Here is a 13,809-nt window from a genome sequence, read left to right as displayed (position 1 = left end):
TACATTATTTGAACAACATATTTTAATAAAAAAAAATTATCACATAAAATTGAATTACTTAAATTTCTAAATCCAAATTAATAATTGTTCTTCATTGAAAGTGTAAGATTTTCTATATTTTTTTACTAGTAATATGAACTTATATAACAATAATTATTGAAATTTTAGTATTATTTATATCAGTGTATTCAAATAGCATAGAAGAATGGTGGTTACGTAAGTTGGAAGGGAAAGAATTGAGTATTGGCGTTGTAACCCCATGAAAAAAAAAGAAAAGAAATGAAAAAATTGATACAAATATGTGTGGACATGTTGACTTCCCTTGCTTTCGACTTGTTTGTAACTAACAATCTTTTTCATTAATTTGGGATGAAGAAGAACAAGTATGTTAATTAAAGTTACATCAATTTTACATTTACATCATTTAAATTTGAGGGGTGTTTCTGTTTGTTGATTTCGTGTCTCCATACTTAGGTCCAAGGAAGAGAGAGAAAAAAATTGAGAATAACAGAACAGAATCATATTCGTATTCATGTGCTGTAGCTGAAGGCATAACATACACACTGACCCATAACATAATAAACCTTTTTTTTTTCTTTCTCTCTCTCAAGCCAAAGACGGTGCAAGACCAAGATCTTCTTCAGCTCCTTCATAGGTGCATGAGTTAAAGTCATTGATTTGAAAGTTTCATCTTTTTTGTTTTTGAATTGTGTTTGTGATTCTGGGTTGTCTTAAATTGTGGAATGTTTTTATTCAATCAAGGAGTCTAATTTTTATGTCTGGGAACAGTTTCAGATTGAATTGGTTTTTGGGCACCAAATAGCAATGGCCACGGTGGAGAGGATCCTGTTGGCCCTGCAAAATGAGGGTGCAGGAGGAGAATCCTTGTTGGGGTCAATCAAAATTGCTGTGATGCCCATAGTTAAAGTGTTCACCATGTGCTCCTTGGGACTCCTTATGGCTTCCAAGTATGTTAACATCTTGCCTGCTTCTGGAAGAAAGCTTTTGAATGGGGTATGTATGTATGCATGTGTGTGTGTGTGTGCTGTGTGTATGATGATGCATGTGGCATGTGCCATCAAATTCTCATTCACCCTTTTGTTGGCTCTTGCAGCTGGTGTTTACTCTCTTGCTACCTTGCTTGATTTTCTCCCAATTGGGACAAGCTGTTACCTTGGAGAAGATGCTTGCTTGGTATGTTGTGGTAACTAGTATCCCATTCCCACCACTTTTATTTTCCCCTTTTTATTATTTTGTATTCAAATTCCACACGCACACACACCAAATTATTGATCTTTAATTTCTATGTAGGTGGTTTATTCCTATGAATGTTGTTCTGAGTTCCATAGCAGGCTCACTCATTGGTTTTGTTGTTGCCACGATTGTCCGTCCTCCATACCCTTTCTTTAAGTTTACAATTGTACAGATTGGAATCGGTAAGCCAGTCGTGAGTCAACTCTGTTTTTCTTTCTTTACATTTGGAATCTTGCTTGAGTCCTGGACTTGGACATGGACACCTTCATCTTGAGTGAGGGGGTTTTTTGAGTCCATGTGTTGGTTTTGCTTTGTCTTGAGTCTTATGATTGCAAATTATTTTGCAGGGAATATTGGGAATGTTCCACTTGTCCTGATTTCTGCTTTGTGTCGAGACCAATCCAATCCCTTTGGAGACATGGAAAAATGCAGCACAGATGGAACTGCCTATATATCATTTGGCCAGTGGGTAGGTTCTTGATTTCTTGCTGACTACTGCATCTTGTCCTAGTTGTGTTGGTATCTTGTTCATTATATTCATTCACTTAAGGAATTTTCAATATATAGGGTCTTTATTATAATTTAGACTAGTTCATATGTCTAATATTGTTCTAGATATTCTACTCTCATTAAAACAAAAACCTAGTACTGATTGGGAGTTATTAATTCTCATTTGTCGTAGGTTGGTGCTATCATCCTATATACATATGTATTTCAAATGTTGGCACCTCCTCCAGAAGGCTCATTTGAGATTGATAATGAAAGTGTTCCCTTAAAGAGCACTCCAATGAGTGATGCTACACCTGAACAAGCTCCATTGCTCGCTAAGGAGGAGGGGGTCACTTCAACAGCTCAAAATAAGAAGTGGGAGGTGAGATTGACTTATTTTTGTCCCCCTGGCAAGGTGTGACAACCATGTACATAGTGATGCTATGATTTTCTCAAGTATATTTACCTATAATCTAAATCAGAATTTCCCCCTTCTTTTTGCACTTTTGTTGAGTAGATGACACTTGACTACTGTGCCATGTGATCATTGAAATATGTACCAATCTGTACTGTATTGTGACTGTCTTCATGACTGTTTTGTGTAAAAATAAGAGTTTACATGGCTTCATGTTATTTTCTTAACTATGTTCTATAATTTGTCTTGACATGCATTTTTGTTTGAATTTTTTTTCGTATATTATATCCTTCAAGTTCAACTTCTAAAATTTCTCTATTTGGCCTCTGAATGAATTATTGTGATGATTTATTTTTTATATTTATGCACTCAAATTTCTGGTGAGTGCCTGTTTTACTCCTTTATATGTCTTTCTTCCCCGGATATGAGGTTAACACATGTTTGTTAGTGCAGATTAAAGACGTCTTGGCATTCCTGTATGAGAAATTGAAGCTTAAGCAAATTCTTCAACCCCCTATCATTGCATCAGTAAGATTTTCTTTATTGAACTTATAATTATCTAGTTTTTCTTTTTTCATTTTATATACTGGATTCTCCTCACCCCTCTCCATTTTGATTCAACATGTGTTTAGAGGTTATACCCTACTTGTCCTGATAGGATTATCTAATTTATGCATGATGTGTTTTCTGCAAAATCTGATAGATCAATTAGAGAAACACATTTGTAAACTAAAAATCTGGATCTCTGGTGGATGATTCCGTTAGCATCCAATTTAGAACCAGAGCAACCTGGTCAAGAATAGTTCTAGTCAAAGCATTGAGGATAGTGGTCTTGAACTTTCTTTTTTCTTCTATGCTTAAAAACCAGTAGGAAACAGATGTGTAGGATTACCTACTTTCATAATAATCAAATACCCTGAGCAAATACTTTACATGTAAACTTGTTAAAGTAGAAGTAATGTTTGTGAACTAGTTTACTATTATTTTGGTAAATAGACCAGTGTCATGTTGATGTATTAATGGAGTTGCTTTTTAGTTGAAGTATTGTATGTGTTTTGCAGATCCTTGCCATGACACTAGGGGCAATCCCATTTCTCAAGAAACTGATCTTTACACCTGATGGCCCACTGTTCTTCTTCACAGACAGCTGCATGATCCTTGGGTATGCCCATTTAATTAATGAAATGGATGTTTTTATGTTTATGTAGAGTGTGCTCTGAAATTTAGTTTATTTTCTTTTATAATATAAGTATTCACTAGTCTATTATTGAACAAAATACCAACTTTTACATTAACAATTTTGTTTTCTTTTTGGCCATGGATAATATTTTTAAAGGATAATCAATCACTTATTGGAATTTTTGGTCACATTGATGGTTTAAGTCCTTGGCTAAAAGTTTAGGATGGTATTGGCAATTGAACCATTTTTTTAGAAAAAGAAGCAACAACATAGTAAAACATTTACTATCAGAAATAGCAAAGAGTAGGCCTGTAGTAACTCAGAGTTCCACCTAATTATTCTTCTTTTAACTAGGTTTACAACTATATAAACTTTAAATTATTTGGGGTCAATATTTTATTTCTGCTCAGCTATTGGTATAGAAGAGGATATCTTATCTTCCTCCCTCTTTCTCTTCTTTTCTCTCAAAACAAAATATTTTCAGGAAAACATTTCAATCTTGTCTATTAGTCAATCCAATAAACTTCAAAAAAGTGTTTTGGATCTAAGTTACAGTATCTTAGTTTTATAAAACTGATAACAAATTATTTTTTCTCAGCCAGAAGTCATTTAGGGATCGTTATGATGCTATTATAGTTTATACAGTCTAATAGTTCCTTTGGTGATCAGGGAGGCCATGATTCCTTGCATTCTGTTGGCACTAGGAGGCAACCTTATTGATGGTAAGTTTATGTCATAGTGTTCTCATTATATTTAACCAATGTCACTTGTCAAGTTTGTATGAATCAAATGATCTTTTGACCAAAGCATTTAAATTAATCATGGCTGGCATTTTGTCTTGGTTGCAGGACCTGGAAGTTCAAAACTTGGTTTTCAGACAACTGCTGCTATTATTTTTGCAAGGTTACTTATAGTGCCTCCTGTTGGACTTGGGATTGTCATGTTGGCTGACAAGCTTGGTTTTCTTCCCCCTGATGATAAGATGTTTCGATTTGTCCTCCTCCTTCAGCATTCAATGCCAACATCTGTCCTTGCAGGTATAGCACACACATTTATCCTACTCCTTACTGGTAGAGACATTTAAACAAAGTACAAACTCTGTTAAACCACACACATAACTAGCAGAAAGGTTTTGGGTTGGCAAAGTGGGTGGAAAGGGGGGAAATAGTTGCTGCTTTGGCTTTTTAGTAGTCTCAAGTTTCTCTAACGATTTTTCTCACTTGTAAACAAGATTGATGTTATATAGTAGTTAACGAATAACAAAAAAATGTTGGACTTTGTAAGGACGAGTATTTTTGTGTTGATTCTTTACACAATTTTTTTCACTTGCTAACAGGTGCTGTTGCTAATTTAAGAGGTTGTGGAAGGGATGCAGCTGCTGTACTGTTTTGGGTTCATATTTTTGCTATATTCTCAATGGCAGGATGGATTATTCTATATCTAAACATACTCTTCTGAGACTGTATATAGCAATTTGATCCAATTCATTTTGATGCTAGATTAGTGGAGAAACACCAATATTTTATACAAAGAGCCTTTATATGATGATCACGATCAAAATGTCTGCTTTCTACCGATTTATGTTTGTTAAGAAAAGCTGGAAAACACCCTTTTCAAAGTTTAATTGTTTATTTTAAACCATTAGTCTACTAACTATTCCAAATTGGTTTGGAGAACCCATTCACCAGCAATATACTGGAATATTTTTTCAATGCATTATTAGGATGTACGAGAGGAATTATCAATCATTATATTCACATGCCACGCTTGAATAGGTTACACATCATTCATTGTCACTCAATTTGATTCCGATTAGTTTATAACACAAAAAGACATCCTTCCCTGTTTCATCAAAAGAGATTTGTTTTTTGTCATAACTTAGTAGCCTAAGAAAAGCGTAATTATTGCCTTGCTTATTTTTGTCGCAGGTGGTGTAAATGAAAATTTTACATCGATAACTTTTACACAGAAATGCATAAACATGATGTTCACATATATTGATATAAACCAGTAACTAGACCAAAAAAACGTCTAGAAGATTATTTTTCACTATTTTACATGTATGACTTCTAAGGTGGATCACTAATTCCAGCTATTTGATTGAAGACCGAATACCCAGAAGTGATTTTTATGAAGTTTTACCACTTAGTTCTTATGTAAGATTTTTATTAAGTTTTGTAGCTTAGTCCTAGGATCGATACCTATTAGGACTGATAATCCATCAAGGCTGATATAAAAGGACGAACTCCCTAGGTCCAGGGGTATCAATTCTAAGGAGCATCTGGTCGAAGAGATATCAGTCCTGTTTGGTGTGTGGGTGGGGGTGAAGAAATATAGATGAGAAAGAAAAGAGAAATAGAGTAAAAGCAGAGGTTGTTTGTGAAAGAGAAATAAAGTAAAACAGAGAAGAAATATTGGAATTAAAGTTGTTTAAAAAGAATGATATTGACTAAAAAAACTAATATTCTTATAAGAACCAGAGTGGAGGAGGGCATAAATTCTATGTGTTGCTGTGAAAAAGTATTGTTCATTTCCTCGCATTTCTTTAAGTGTTTGGCGAAGAAATTTTGCCTAGTGGGGCTTCTTTTTTTAAAAGAATTTCCTTGGTATTTCTATTTCTAGCGTGCCAAACTGCAGAAGTGTGAAGATTTCGGTACAGTTAGTTTCATGCTCCTCTATCCCTTTCTTCGTTATTTCAAGGGCATTAAACAAACTCTAAGAGGAGTGCAATAGAGAGTTCTTGCACAATATTTAGGAATTGAGAATCAGTGCTTTTTGGTGGTATAGTATTGGAGAACTGTCGTATCCAATTGAAACAAACATCTCGTTCTAAATTTATCTTTGTGTTTGGTTGAAGATGAAAATAAAAGAAAAAGATATTTGAATTAAATTATAGTATAAGAGATGTGAGATTCAGGTGGGACACACATGTATTTTTATAATTTTTAATATTAGAAATTATTTTTTATTTTTAAAAACTTATTTTATATCATAATAAATTGATAATGTCGTATTTATATTTTATAATTAATAATTAATAACTGATTCACAGGTGGACCATATGTAATGATGATCCACCATAAAAGAAACAATATACATAATTATTATTCAACTCTAGGTAAACCTATTAAAAATCTCTTTATATCAATTTTTGGAAACATAAGTTCTTAACCATGTTGCTATGTCTTAAAATTTGATGAAATTTGAAATGTTTTCCAAAAGAAAGTTAAATTTATAATTTTTCTCTTAGATCAAAATAAAATTTTGTTTTCTATTTATATTTTAGGCTTCAATTTAGTCTCTTGAATTTTAAAAATTTTACATTAGTCCTATAGTTCTCCTATTAGATCAAATTGATCCTTTTTGTCAAAATTTTGCATTAGCGGTATCAATTTTGACTAACATGATATCTCTCATAGTTTATCATGTGTTTTCAAATTGATCAAATTAGTACAATAAGCTAACAGAGGGATCAATTTAATCTAACTAAGAAACTTCAATAGATTAAAGTGAAACTTTTTAAACTTAAAAAATCAAACTAAAATAAAAAATGTAAATAAAGGACCAAAATTCCATTTTCCTTTTTCCAAGAGAAAGTTAATTCTGTTCATGTGCATATGCAACGAAAAAAGTCTTAATAAAAAGGTTGTAAGTCTAAGCCTGTATTGTTTCGCGTACGACGGGCAAAAATGTACGTTACAAATGTGTATATCAGAGACAACCAATATAAGCTTCTGCAATGACGCAATTTTGAAAACAAACTAATGTAATCTAAACACGCCATAAAAAAAATCAATTCACAGGGAATTGTATTGTATGTTTTAATTAAGGATCAGAAAACCTGCTAAATAGAGAAAATGGACTCTATGGTTTGGAAAATTTGCAACAAAATAAGCTTATAATAATAATAGGGATAATGGTGCTTTCCAAAATTGAATGAGGTCTAACACATTAAAACATCAATAGATGATCAAATATTTAGACATCAATAGATAATCAAATATTTAGACATAAGGTCCTTGAAGCACAAACTAGGAAAAAAAGGAAACAAGAAACAAAAGCAGATACGATATTACAAACTAAAATCTGTACATGTCTTCTTGAATTAGTGAGGACTGAGGACAAAAGGCACGCCATGAGTCAGTTAAAAATTTCATCCCAAGTGGCCATCATGAGGCATATTGATAGACAAATCAAGAAGCACTTAGAATGGGCACCACCACCTTCTGCTTCTACCCTCCCTCTGGTTTGGAGAGGAATAAGCATGAATGGTGTGCTGATTTTGCCCGGATAAGTAGTGAACGCCCAGATGTCTACTTCCTTCAATCTGAGAGTTGTTATTACCTAACCACAAGACAAGAACAATGCCCACTAGACTAACAATTGGAGCTGCAGCAAGAAAAAACCATCTTCCTCTACCACTTCTTGTTGCAGAAGAATTCATGGTAGAACCTGAGCTCAGAAGTCCCTGCTGTATTCCACCTTGACTACTACCAGTTTCTTCATTCACCTCATCTCCATCAGAAACATCAGAAGAACTATCATCTGTTACATCTATTCTCTGCCTCTCATGGATCACATTTCTACTATCAATGTTCTGCTTTCCCTCTTCATAATCCTTATCATCAGTTGGAAGTTCATACCGACAAAGAGGGCATGAATTTCGTGCACTCAACCACGGAAAAATACAATTGTTGTGATAAAGGTGAGAGCATGGAAGTTGATTGACTTCAGTGCCGGGTGTCAAGACATCCTTGCAAATGGCACAAACTAGTTCCCCGTGCTTCTCATTTTCCTTGCCAATGACTACACGTGGCAGATTATTCACAAAAGACACAGCAGCAGGAGGTGCTCCTCGTCTTGAGCTGTCATTCTCAGCAAGATGCTCAAGCAGATCTTCAAAACCTCTAGCATCAAGATAATCCCCAAAGTTTGCTCCATGAGGTAAATCAACATCCTCAAAAGCATGCCAGGTCTCCCGGATTATCTGGCTAAACATTCCCCCAGATTCAGTAGAATTAATGTGATCCCTGCTCTCACTTGGACTAGAGGTGAAAAAAATTTGAAGGTGGGATGTGGCTTCAGCTTCCTCAGCCTCAGCTAATTCCCATTCCCTATCCTCCTCCTCCTCCTCCTCTTCTTCTTCTTCCTCTTCCTCCTCTTCATCGTCTTCATCAGTAGAAATCCATTGGCTGAGACCAGCATGCATTGGATCTATGTCAGTGTCACTGTCAAACTCATCTCCCTCATCTGGAAAATTTAAGACTCTAGTGCCTACAAAACTATGAGTATCCATAGAGATATCTGAGTCACCTCCATAAGCACTGTGGGAGAAAGAATCAGTCTCGCCATGGGGAAGCCTGTACTGTCTAAAACTTGCACTTGATTCATTTTCGCCATAAAGAGAATTCCAATTATCAAAACCATCACTGTCAGTGTCAGAGAGAACCTGCCTCCACCTTCTAGACCCACTAGGGGTAGTATGTGCACTAGCATATTGCAATGACCAAGCAGGGGTATCACCATCTACAAGTTGATCATCCTCCCCAGAAGCAGCTGACTGATGTTGCCTCACAGTATTAACCACATGGGGGATCTGCTGTGAGAAATTATTCTCAACGGATTCAGAACTGTTGTGCCTGAATCTTCCTCTAAGCCTCCATCGTGAGCTTTGGGTAAGTGTATGATTCCCAAAGTCTTCAAGTAACAAAAATTTACAATCACCACACACACCACTGCTAGCAAGATCGCTTGCCATCTCATTATCAGGTGATAGGGCCTTTTGACAAAGAGAACACACTGCAACCTGGACAGAATCAGTGACCCCATGAACCTGTGAGCTAGACTGAGACGACGTAAACAAGATATTCCCAAAATTCACAGCCATCTGAAACCCCAGAGAAAATCCAAATTACCAAAGACAATAATATATAATCAAAACAGGCAATCAAACAAGCCAGAAAATGCCAATAACAAGGAATCTAAATTAAGCATTTACAAGACAATAATAAATAGTAATACTTAGCACTAGGACCATTCTACCCTAAGAACAACTTAACCCAACAGACCAGTAAGACCACCAAGTTCATCAAATCATGTAAGTTAAGCTCATAAAGAATATACTCATAGGCGGAGCATCAATCAAGTATCAAATCCGATTGCAAGCACATGCAATTGCTTATAGTATGGGGGAGCATTTCAGCTCACGAAACACAGATTTGCATGGAACAAAACATAATTTTGGCAAACTTTTGCATATTTAGTTACAATGATTAAAAATTAACTTCGCTCCTAAAAAATATATATACAACTTCTGTGCTAAGTTGAAATTTTGATACTAACTTTCACTACAAAATTACTTCCAAAATAAAAAATTCCAATCATAAATCACTTCACTTCAAATTCCCCTTCACCTAAAATCAAGATCGCTCAAAATCAAGTTTATGACCGCTCACACAATTAGTGGCAGAAAGATGCTAACTAGTTCAATCATTCAATTTTAGGTCCATTTCATGATATGCCTAACTCTAAATGCATATAATTGGTAGAAAGTGGAAAGCTTGTGAACTCCGGAATAATCTAAAGTGCATTGCCAAACATTCCAAGGAAGCAATTAATTAATTATATATATATATATAATACTATTATCATGTATTCGAATCGTCACAACTAAACCGCTACAATTACGAAATACCCAGAAGGCGGAAATCGTCGACAAGAATGGGAACAATGTGGGGGAAGTGAAAAGGACGAATTTTTTACGGTGTGAGATGGCATAAAAATTGTGGGTTGAAGTGAGAAGAGTGAGAAAAAAAATGACCTGAGAGTGAGGTAAAGCGAAGAAGCAGAGAGAGTGGGATCTACGAAGGAAGCACCAAAGGAATGTGAAATTTGAAGTGGCGAATATGAAGAAGAAGAAACCTTTTTCTGTCTTTCTTTCTATCAAATCCTCAGCCGGCGACTCTGCCAGTCTCGTCAACACGCGCCCCAAACAACACGACGACGTTTTCTCTCTTGTTGTTTCTCGGTAAATCACCTCTTTAGTCGTGTTAAACCATTACATCTTTATTGATCTAACATACGAGTAGTAATCTTATCACTTAATCAACTGTTAGATTAACATCTTGGTCAAAGAAAAAACTGTTAGATTAACATAATTGAAGAATTGTAATTCTAATTTTTTTATTTCTTTAATTTTAAGAATGAGGTTAATGGAGACCTAAAGAAAAAGTGTAATAACGATCACTTGATCAGACATTCTCGATAGAATTTTTTTATACTATTAACCAATAATAAATTTTAATTAGTGGGACTTTTTAGGAATATTTGGTATAAAATAAATTTTTAGTTTTCTAAAAATCAAAGATTGGGAGTGTTTGTTTTCTATATTTGGTTTATTATTTTTTTAAAAAAAATAACTTTCGTGTTAAACATTGTTTCTCAAAAATAATTTATTTTTAAGTTATGTTTCCACACAATTATTCCCACGTGAGAAGTGAAAATATAACTTTTTGAGTTAATAGAGTTTAAATATAACTTTTTGAGTTAATAGAGTTTTCTGTGATAAAAATATATGTCACTCTTATTATATCATTTAATATAATGAATAATTAAAAAATTTAATAAAAATATCATATCACTCAATTTTCAAATAACTTAGATAAAGTATTTCTAAGAATATTTAGGATTAACTAAACAAAATTTAGTTATAGCTAAGAATTATAATTTTCAGAACAAATTATTCCTATTCTTCTAAGCCATGAAAAAGTAAGTTCTTTATGTATAAAAACATCTTAAAGTAATTATTTTTAAGTAATTATTTTAAAAGTTAATAAATTTATCATAATTAATATTTAAATTACATAACAAATTATTTATTCTTTTTTCCTCAATATTCTATTAAATGATTTAGTAAAATATGACATCATGACTTCAACTGAAGAAACTTTTTTTTTTTTGTAAAATATAATGTTTTAGTTAGTGACTTCATCAATTTGATTAAGTAGAAAATAAGAATTCGAAAATTTTAAATAAAGAAAGGTACGATAAAAGTCTTTATAAATAGTCTTTACAACAAGGATAAATATTTTATTTCAAAATTATGTTTAGAATTTAATTAGAATATATTAACAATATAAACATTTTTTATGTTATAGTAGTATCATCTAGTTATAAATTGTTATTTATAGTATAAAAAATATTTTAAAATTCATAATAAGTAATTTTTAATTTTGATGGTATAAAAATCTTTATAGAAAATGTAACGATTATAATTAAACTTTTATGTTAATGTACAATTTTATTTTGTTTCTGTTTTTAAAAATTAACAAATTATTTGGGAAATAGACACGTTGGAAAAATGTATCCCAAAACTCAACTCCCAAATAGTATATTCTAAATAAATGAAGAATTAAATACACTTAAGTTATGAGGAATAAAAAAATCAGGCATTAATTAAAATAGAGAGATACAATTAATATTTTTAATTAAATAACACTAATTAGGGGTATTAGTTTTTTTACGTGTCTCAACATTCTTTTTTTTTCATTCTTTCAAATTGTAACCGCAAGTCTAATGCATGATTAATCATTAATTTGTTTTTAATTTTATTTGTATCTCATTAGTCATATCTATAACCGTTTGTGGTTTAAGGCTCACACCTTTGTAATCAATTTAGATGTATTGATTTAGGGTTGGTAAGTGTGTGTGTATATAATGAAATATTCCATCAAATCTAACAAATTTATCATGACAAATTAACATAGGAACTTGGTTACAAATTTAAAATTAATATAGGAACCCAATTAAAAAAAATCAAGTATAGGGACCTAAACAAAAATTTGGTAATAATATGGGGACCTACAAACTAATTTAACATTTTGGAAACATGCTTGATGATAACCAAAATGTTTTTTTTACCATCCCAATTAATCAAATGAAGATCCTAACAATGAGTTGGACATTAAACCCCCAACTTGATTACCCTAACTTTTTCAATCATTTCACGACCAATGAGGTAAGTTGATTAGTTGACAATTGATTTTATATTTATGTATGTTGTTTAAGTGAAAAAAAAATATTTTGTTTTTTTAGGTTTTTGCAAATCAAGATGATTTGTTGCGTTGGGTTTGAGATTTTGGGAAAAGTCTTGGATTTGTTCTTGTCATTCTTAGGTCAAAAAATGGGAGAAAAATATGTGTTGTACTAGGTATTGAAAATGGAGGGTAGTACAAGCAACACAAGGATAAGCTAATTCGCAAGAGCATTAGAACTAGAAAATATGGGTATCCCTTTAAATTAAAGGGAAAGTTTGTCAAAGAGGTAGGTTGAAATTTTTTTGTTATTTCTTGTATTCATAATCACAAAATCAGTGAAATATTGTTGGGACATGTGTATGTTGGTCATTTAAGCGGTGAAGAAAAAACTGTGCTTAGTCAAATGACCAAAAACATGGTAAAGTATGGTCAAGTTTTGTTCACATTTTTTTAATTACTTACTTGTTTCTCATTTTGTTTTTTCTATGTATTTTATGTTGACATTACACTAAACTACTTTACAAGGTTAAAGGCGCACATGCAAGACTAAAGATGTTGCTTCGTGATAGCATAGGAGATTTTGTACTTGTTTGGATTCAATGAATAACATGCTTATACTGCAACATACTGAACTTAAGGTGTTGTTTCATAAAAGCATTAATGTGGTTGACCATAGGTTCAATACACTATTTTACAAGAGACTACGGGGTTTTGTTTCAACATAAGCACAAAGTTTAGTCTTTGATGAGTTGAAACGGTCTGCAACTATTGGTGTTGATAGTTCTGTTTGTGGTTGCACACTTAGAATTACTCACGATCTACTGTATACATGTAAAATTTCGAGGTATAGCCATATTAGTGGTTCAATACCTTTGTCGTGCATTCATGTGCATTGGAAGATGTTGTCCATTAGTTGTATAGATGATGCATGTGATTTTTGGGGGGACTTAACTCTCACAAATGAGGTCGATGCATTGTTAAAGAAACGTTTAGAACTTGATGTGGTCAGGAAAATGACATTGCAGAATAAGATCCATGAACTTGCATTTCTAGATACTACTTCAATGTGTTCCCCTCTAGAGAAAGTAAAAAAACAAATGGTGCAGCAAAGTTTATGAAATCTACTAAACGTGAACCTTCAATGTGGGAGTGAGTCAATGAAATGAACACAATGATTGATAGTTTAGGAACTCCAAGTGTGGCTCTCAAAGATGTTAGTAACAATAAGCGAACAAAAAAATGTCTTATATGGATGAATTTTCCAATCCATTACAACAGTACATCATAAAAAATATTGATGTGAGACCTAAAGAAAGTTGCGGTTATAGGGCAATTACAACTTTACTAGGTTAGGGTGAGGAATTATGGGCTCTTGTTCGACAATACTTTATTTGGAAACTTCAAACATGAGATTCTCAATATGTTGAGTTGTTTGG

The 13,809-nt window shown here is 33.1% G+C and overlaps 2 protein-coding genes across 5 annotated transcripts; one reads left to right on the top strand and one right to left on the bottom strand.

Annotated features, from left to right (window-relative positions):
* Positions 1-332: 332 nt before the first annotated feature.
* Positions 333-5,014, top strand: LOC114395159 (protein PIN-LIKES 6-like). 2 transcript variants are annotated; one of them, XM_028356867.1, is made up of 11 exons: positions 333-655; positions 790-1,014; positions 1,115-1,194; positions 1,312-1,436; positions 1,602-1,723; positions 1,937-2,125; positions 2,612-2,686; positions 3,220-3,320; positions 4,008-4,060; positions 4,187-4,375; positions 4,675-5,014. In XM_028356867.1, the coding sequence occupies exons 2-11, from the start codon at positions 826-828 to the stop codon at positions 4,794-4,796; spliced, it is 1,245 nt and encodes a 414-aa protein (XP_028212668.1). In that variant the 5' UTR covers positions 333-655; positions 790-825; the 3' UTR covers positions 4,797-5,014. The 2 variants fall into 2 exon arrangements, with proteins under 2 accessions (XP_028212668.1, XP_028212669.1); XM_028356868.1 differs by having other exon boundaries at positions 333-664.
* Positions 5,015-7,234: 2,220 nt separating this feature from the next.
* LOC114396734 lies at positions 7,235-10,403 on the bottom strand. 3 transcript variants are annotated; one of them, XM_028358873.1, is made up of 2 exons: positions 10,260-10,403; positions 7,235-9,225 (listed from the first exon to the last, which is right to left on the bottom strand). In XM_028358873.1, exon 2 carries the CDS (start codon positions 9,223-9,225, stop codon positions 7,543-7,545), a length of 1,683 nt encoding a protein of 560 aa, XP_028214674.1. In that variant the 5' UTR covers positions 10,260-10,403; the 3' UTR covers positions 7,235-7,542. The 3 variants fall into 3 exon arrangements, with proteins under 3 accessions (XP_028214674.1, XP_028214673.1, XP_028214675.1); XM_028358872.1 differs by having other exon boundaries at positions 10,159-10,397; XM_028358874.1 differs by lacking the exon at positions 10,260-10,403 and adding an exon at positions 10,033-10,152.
* Between the last annotated feature and the right edge of the window lie 3,406 nt (positions 10,404-13,809).

This window comes from Glycine soja, chromosome 18, assembly GCF_004193775.1.
Source record: "Glycine soja cultivar W05 chromosome 18, ASM419377v2, whole genome shotgun sequence".
Lineage (NCBI taxonomy): Eukaryota > Viridiplantae > Streptophyta > Magnoliopsida > Fabales > Fabaceae > Glycine > Glycine soja.
This window is presented reverse-complemented; position numbering and strand designations above follow the sequence as displayed.

Bases quoted from the DNA above. Each gene is read 5' to 3' on its own strand.
- LOC114395159 (XM_028356867.1), top strand. From the start codon at position 826: ATGGCCACGGTGGAGAGGATCCTGTTGGCCCTGCAAAATGAGGGTGCA. The intron at 1,437-1,601 runs GTAAGCCAGTCG...ATTATTTTGCAG, and splicing joins AATTGTACAGATTGGAATCG to GGAATATTGGGAATGTTCCA. The intron at 1,724-1,936 runs GTAGGTTCTTGA...CATTTGTCGTAG, and splicing joins ATATATCATTTGGCCAGTGG to GTTGGTGCTATCATCCTATA.
- LOC114396734 (XM_028358873.1), bottom strand. From the start codon at position 9,225: ATGGCTGTGAATTTTGGGAATATCTTGTTTACGTCGTCTCAGTCTAGC.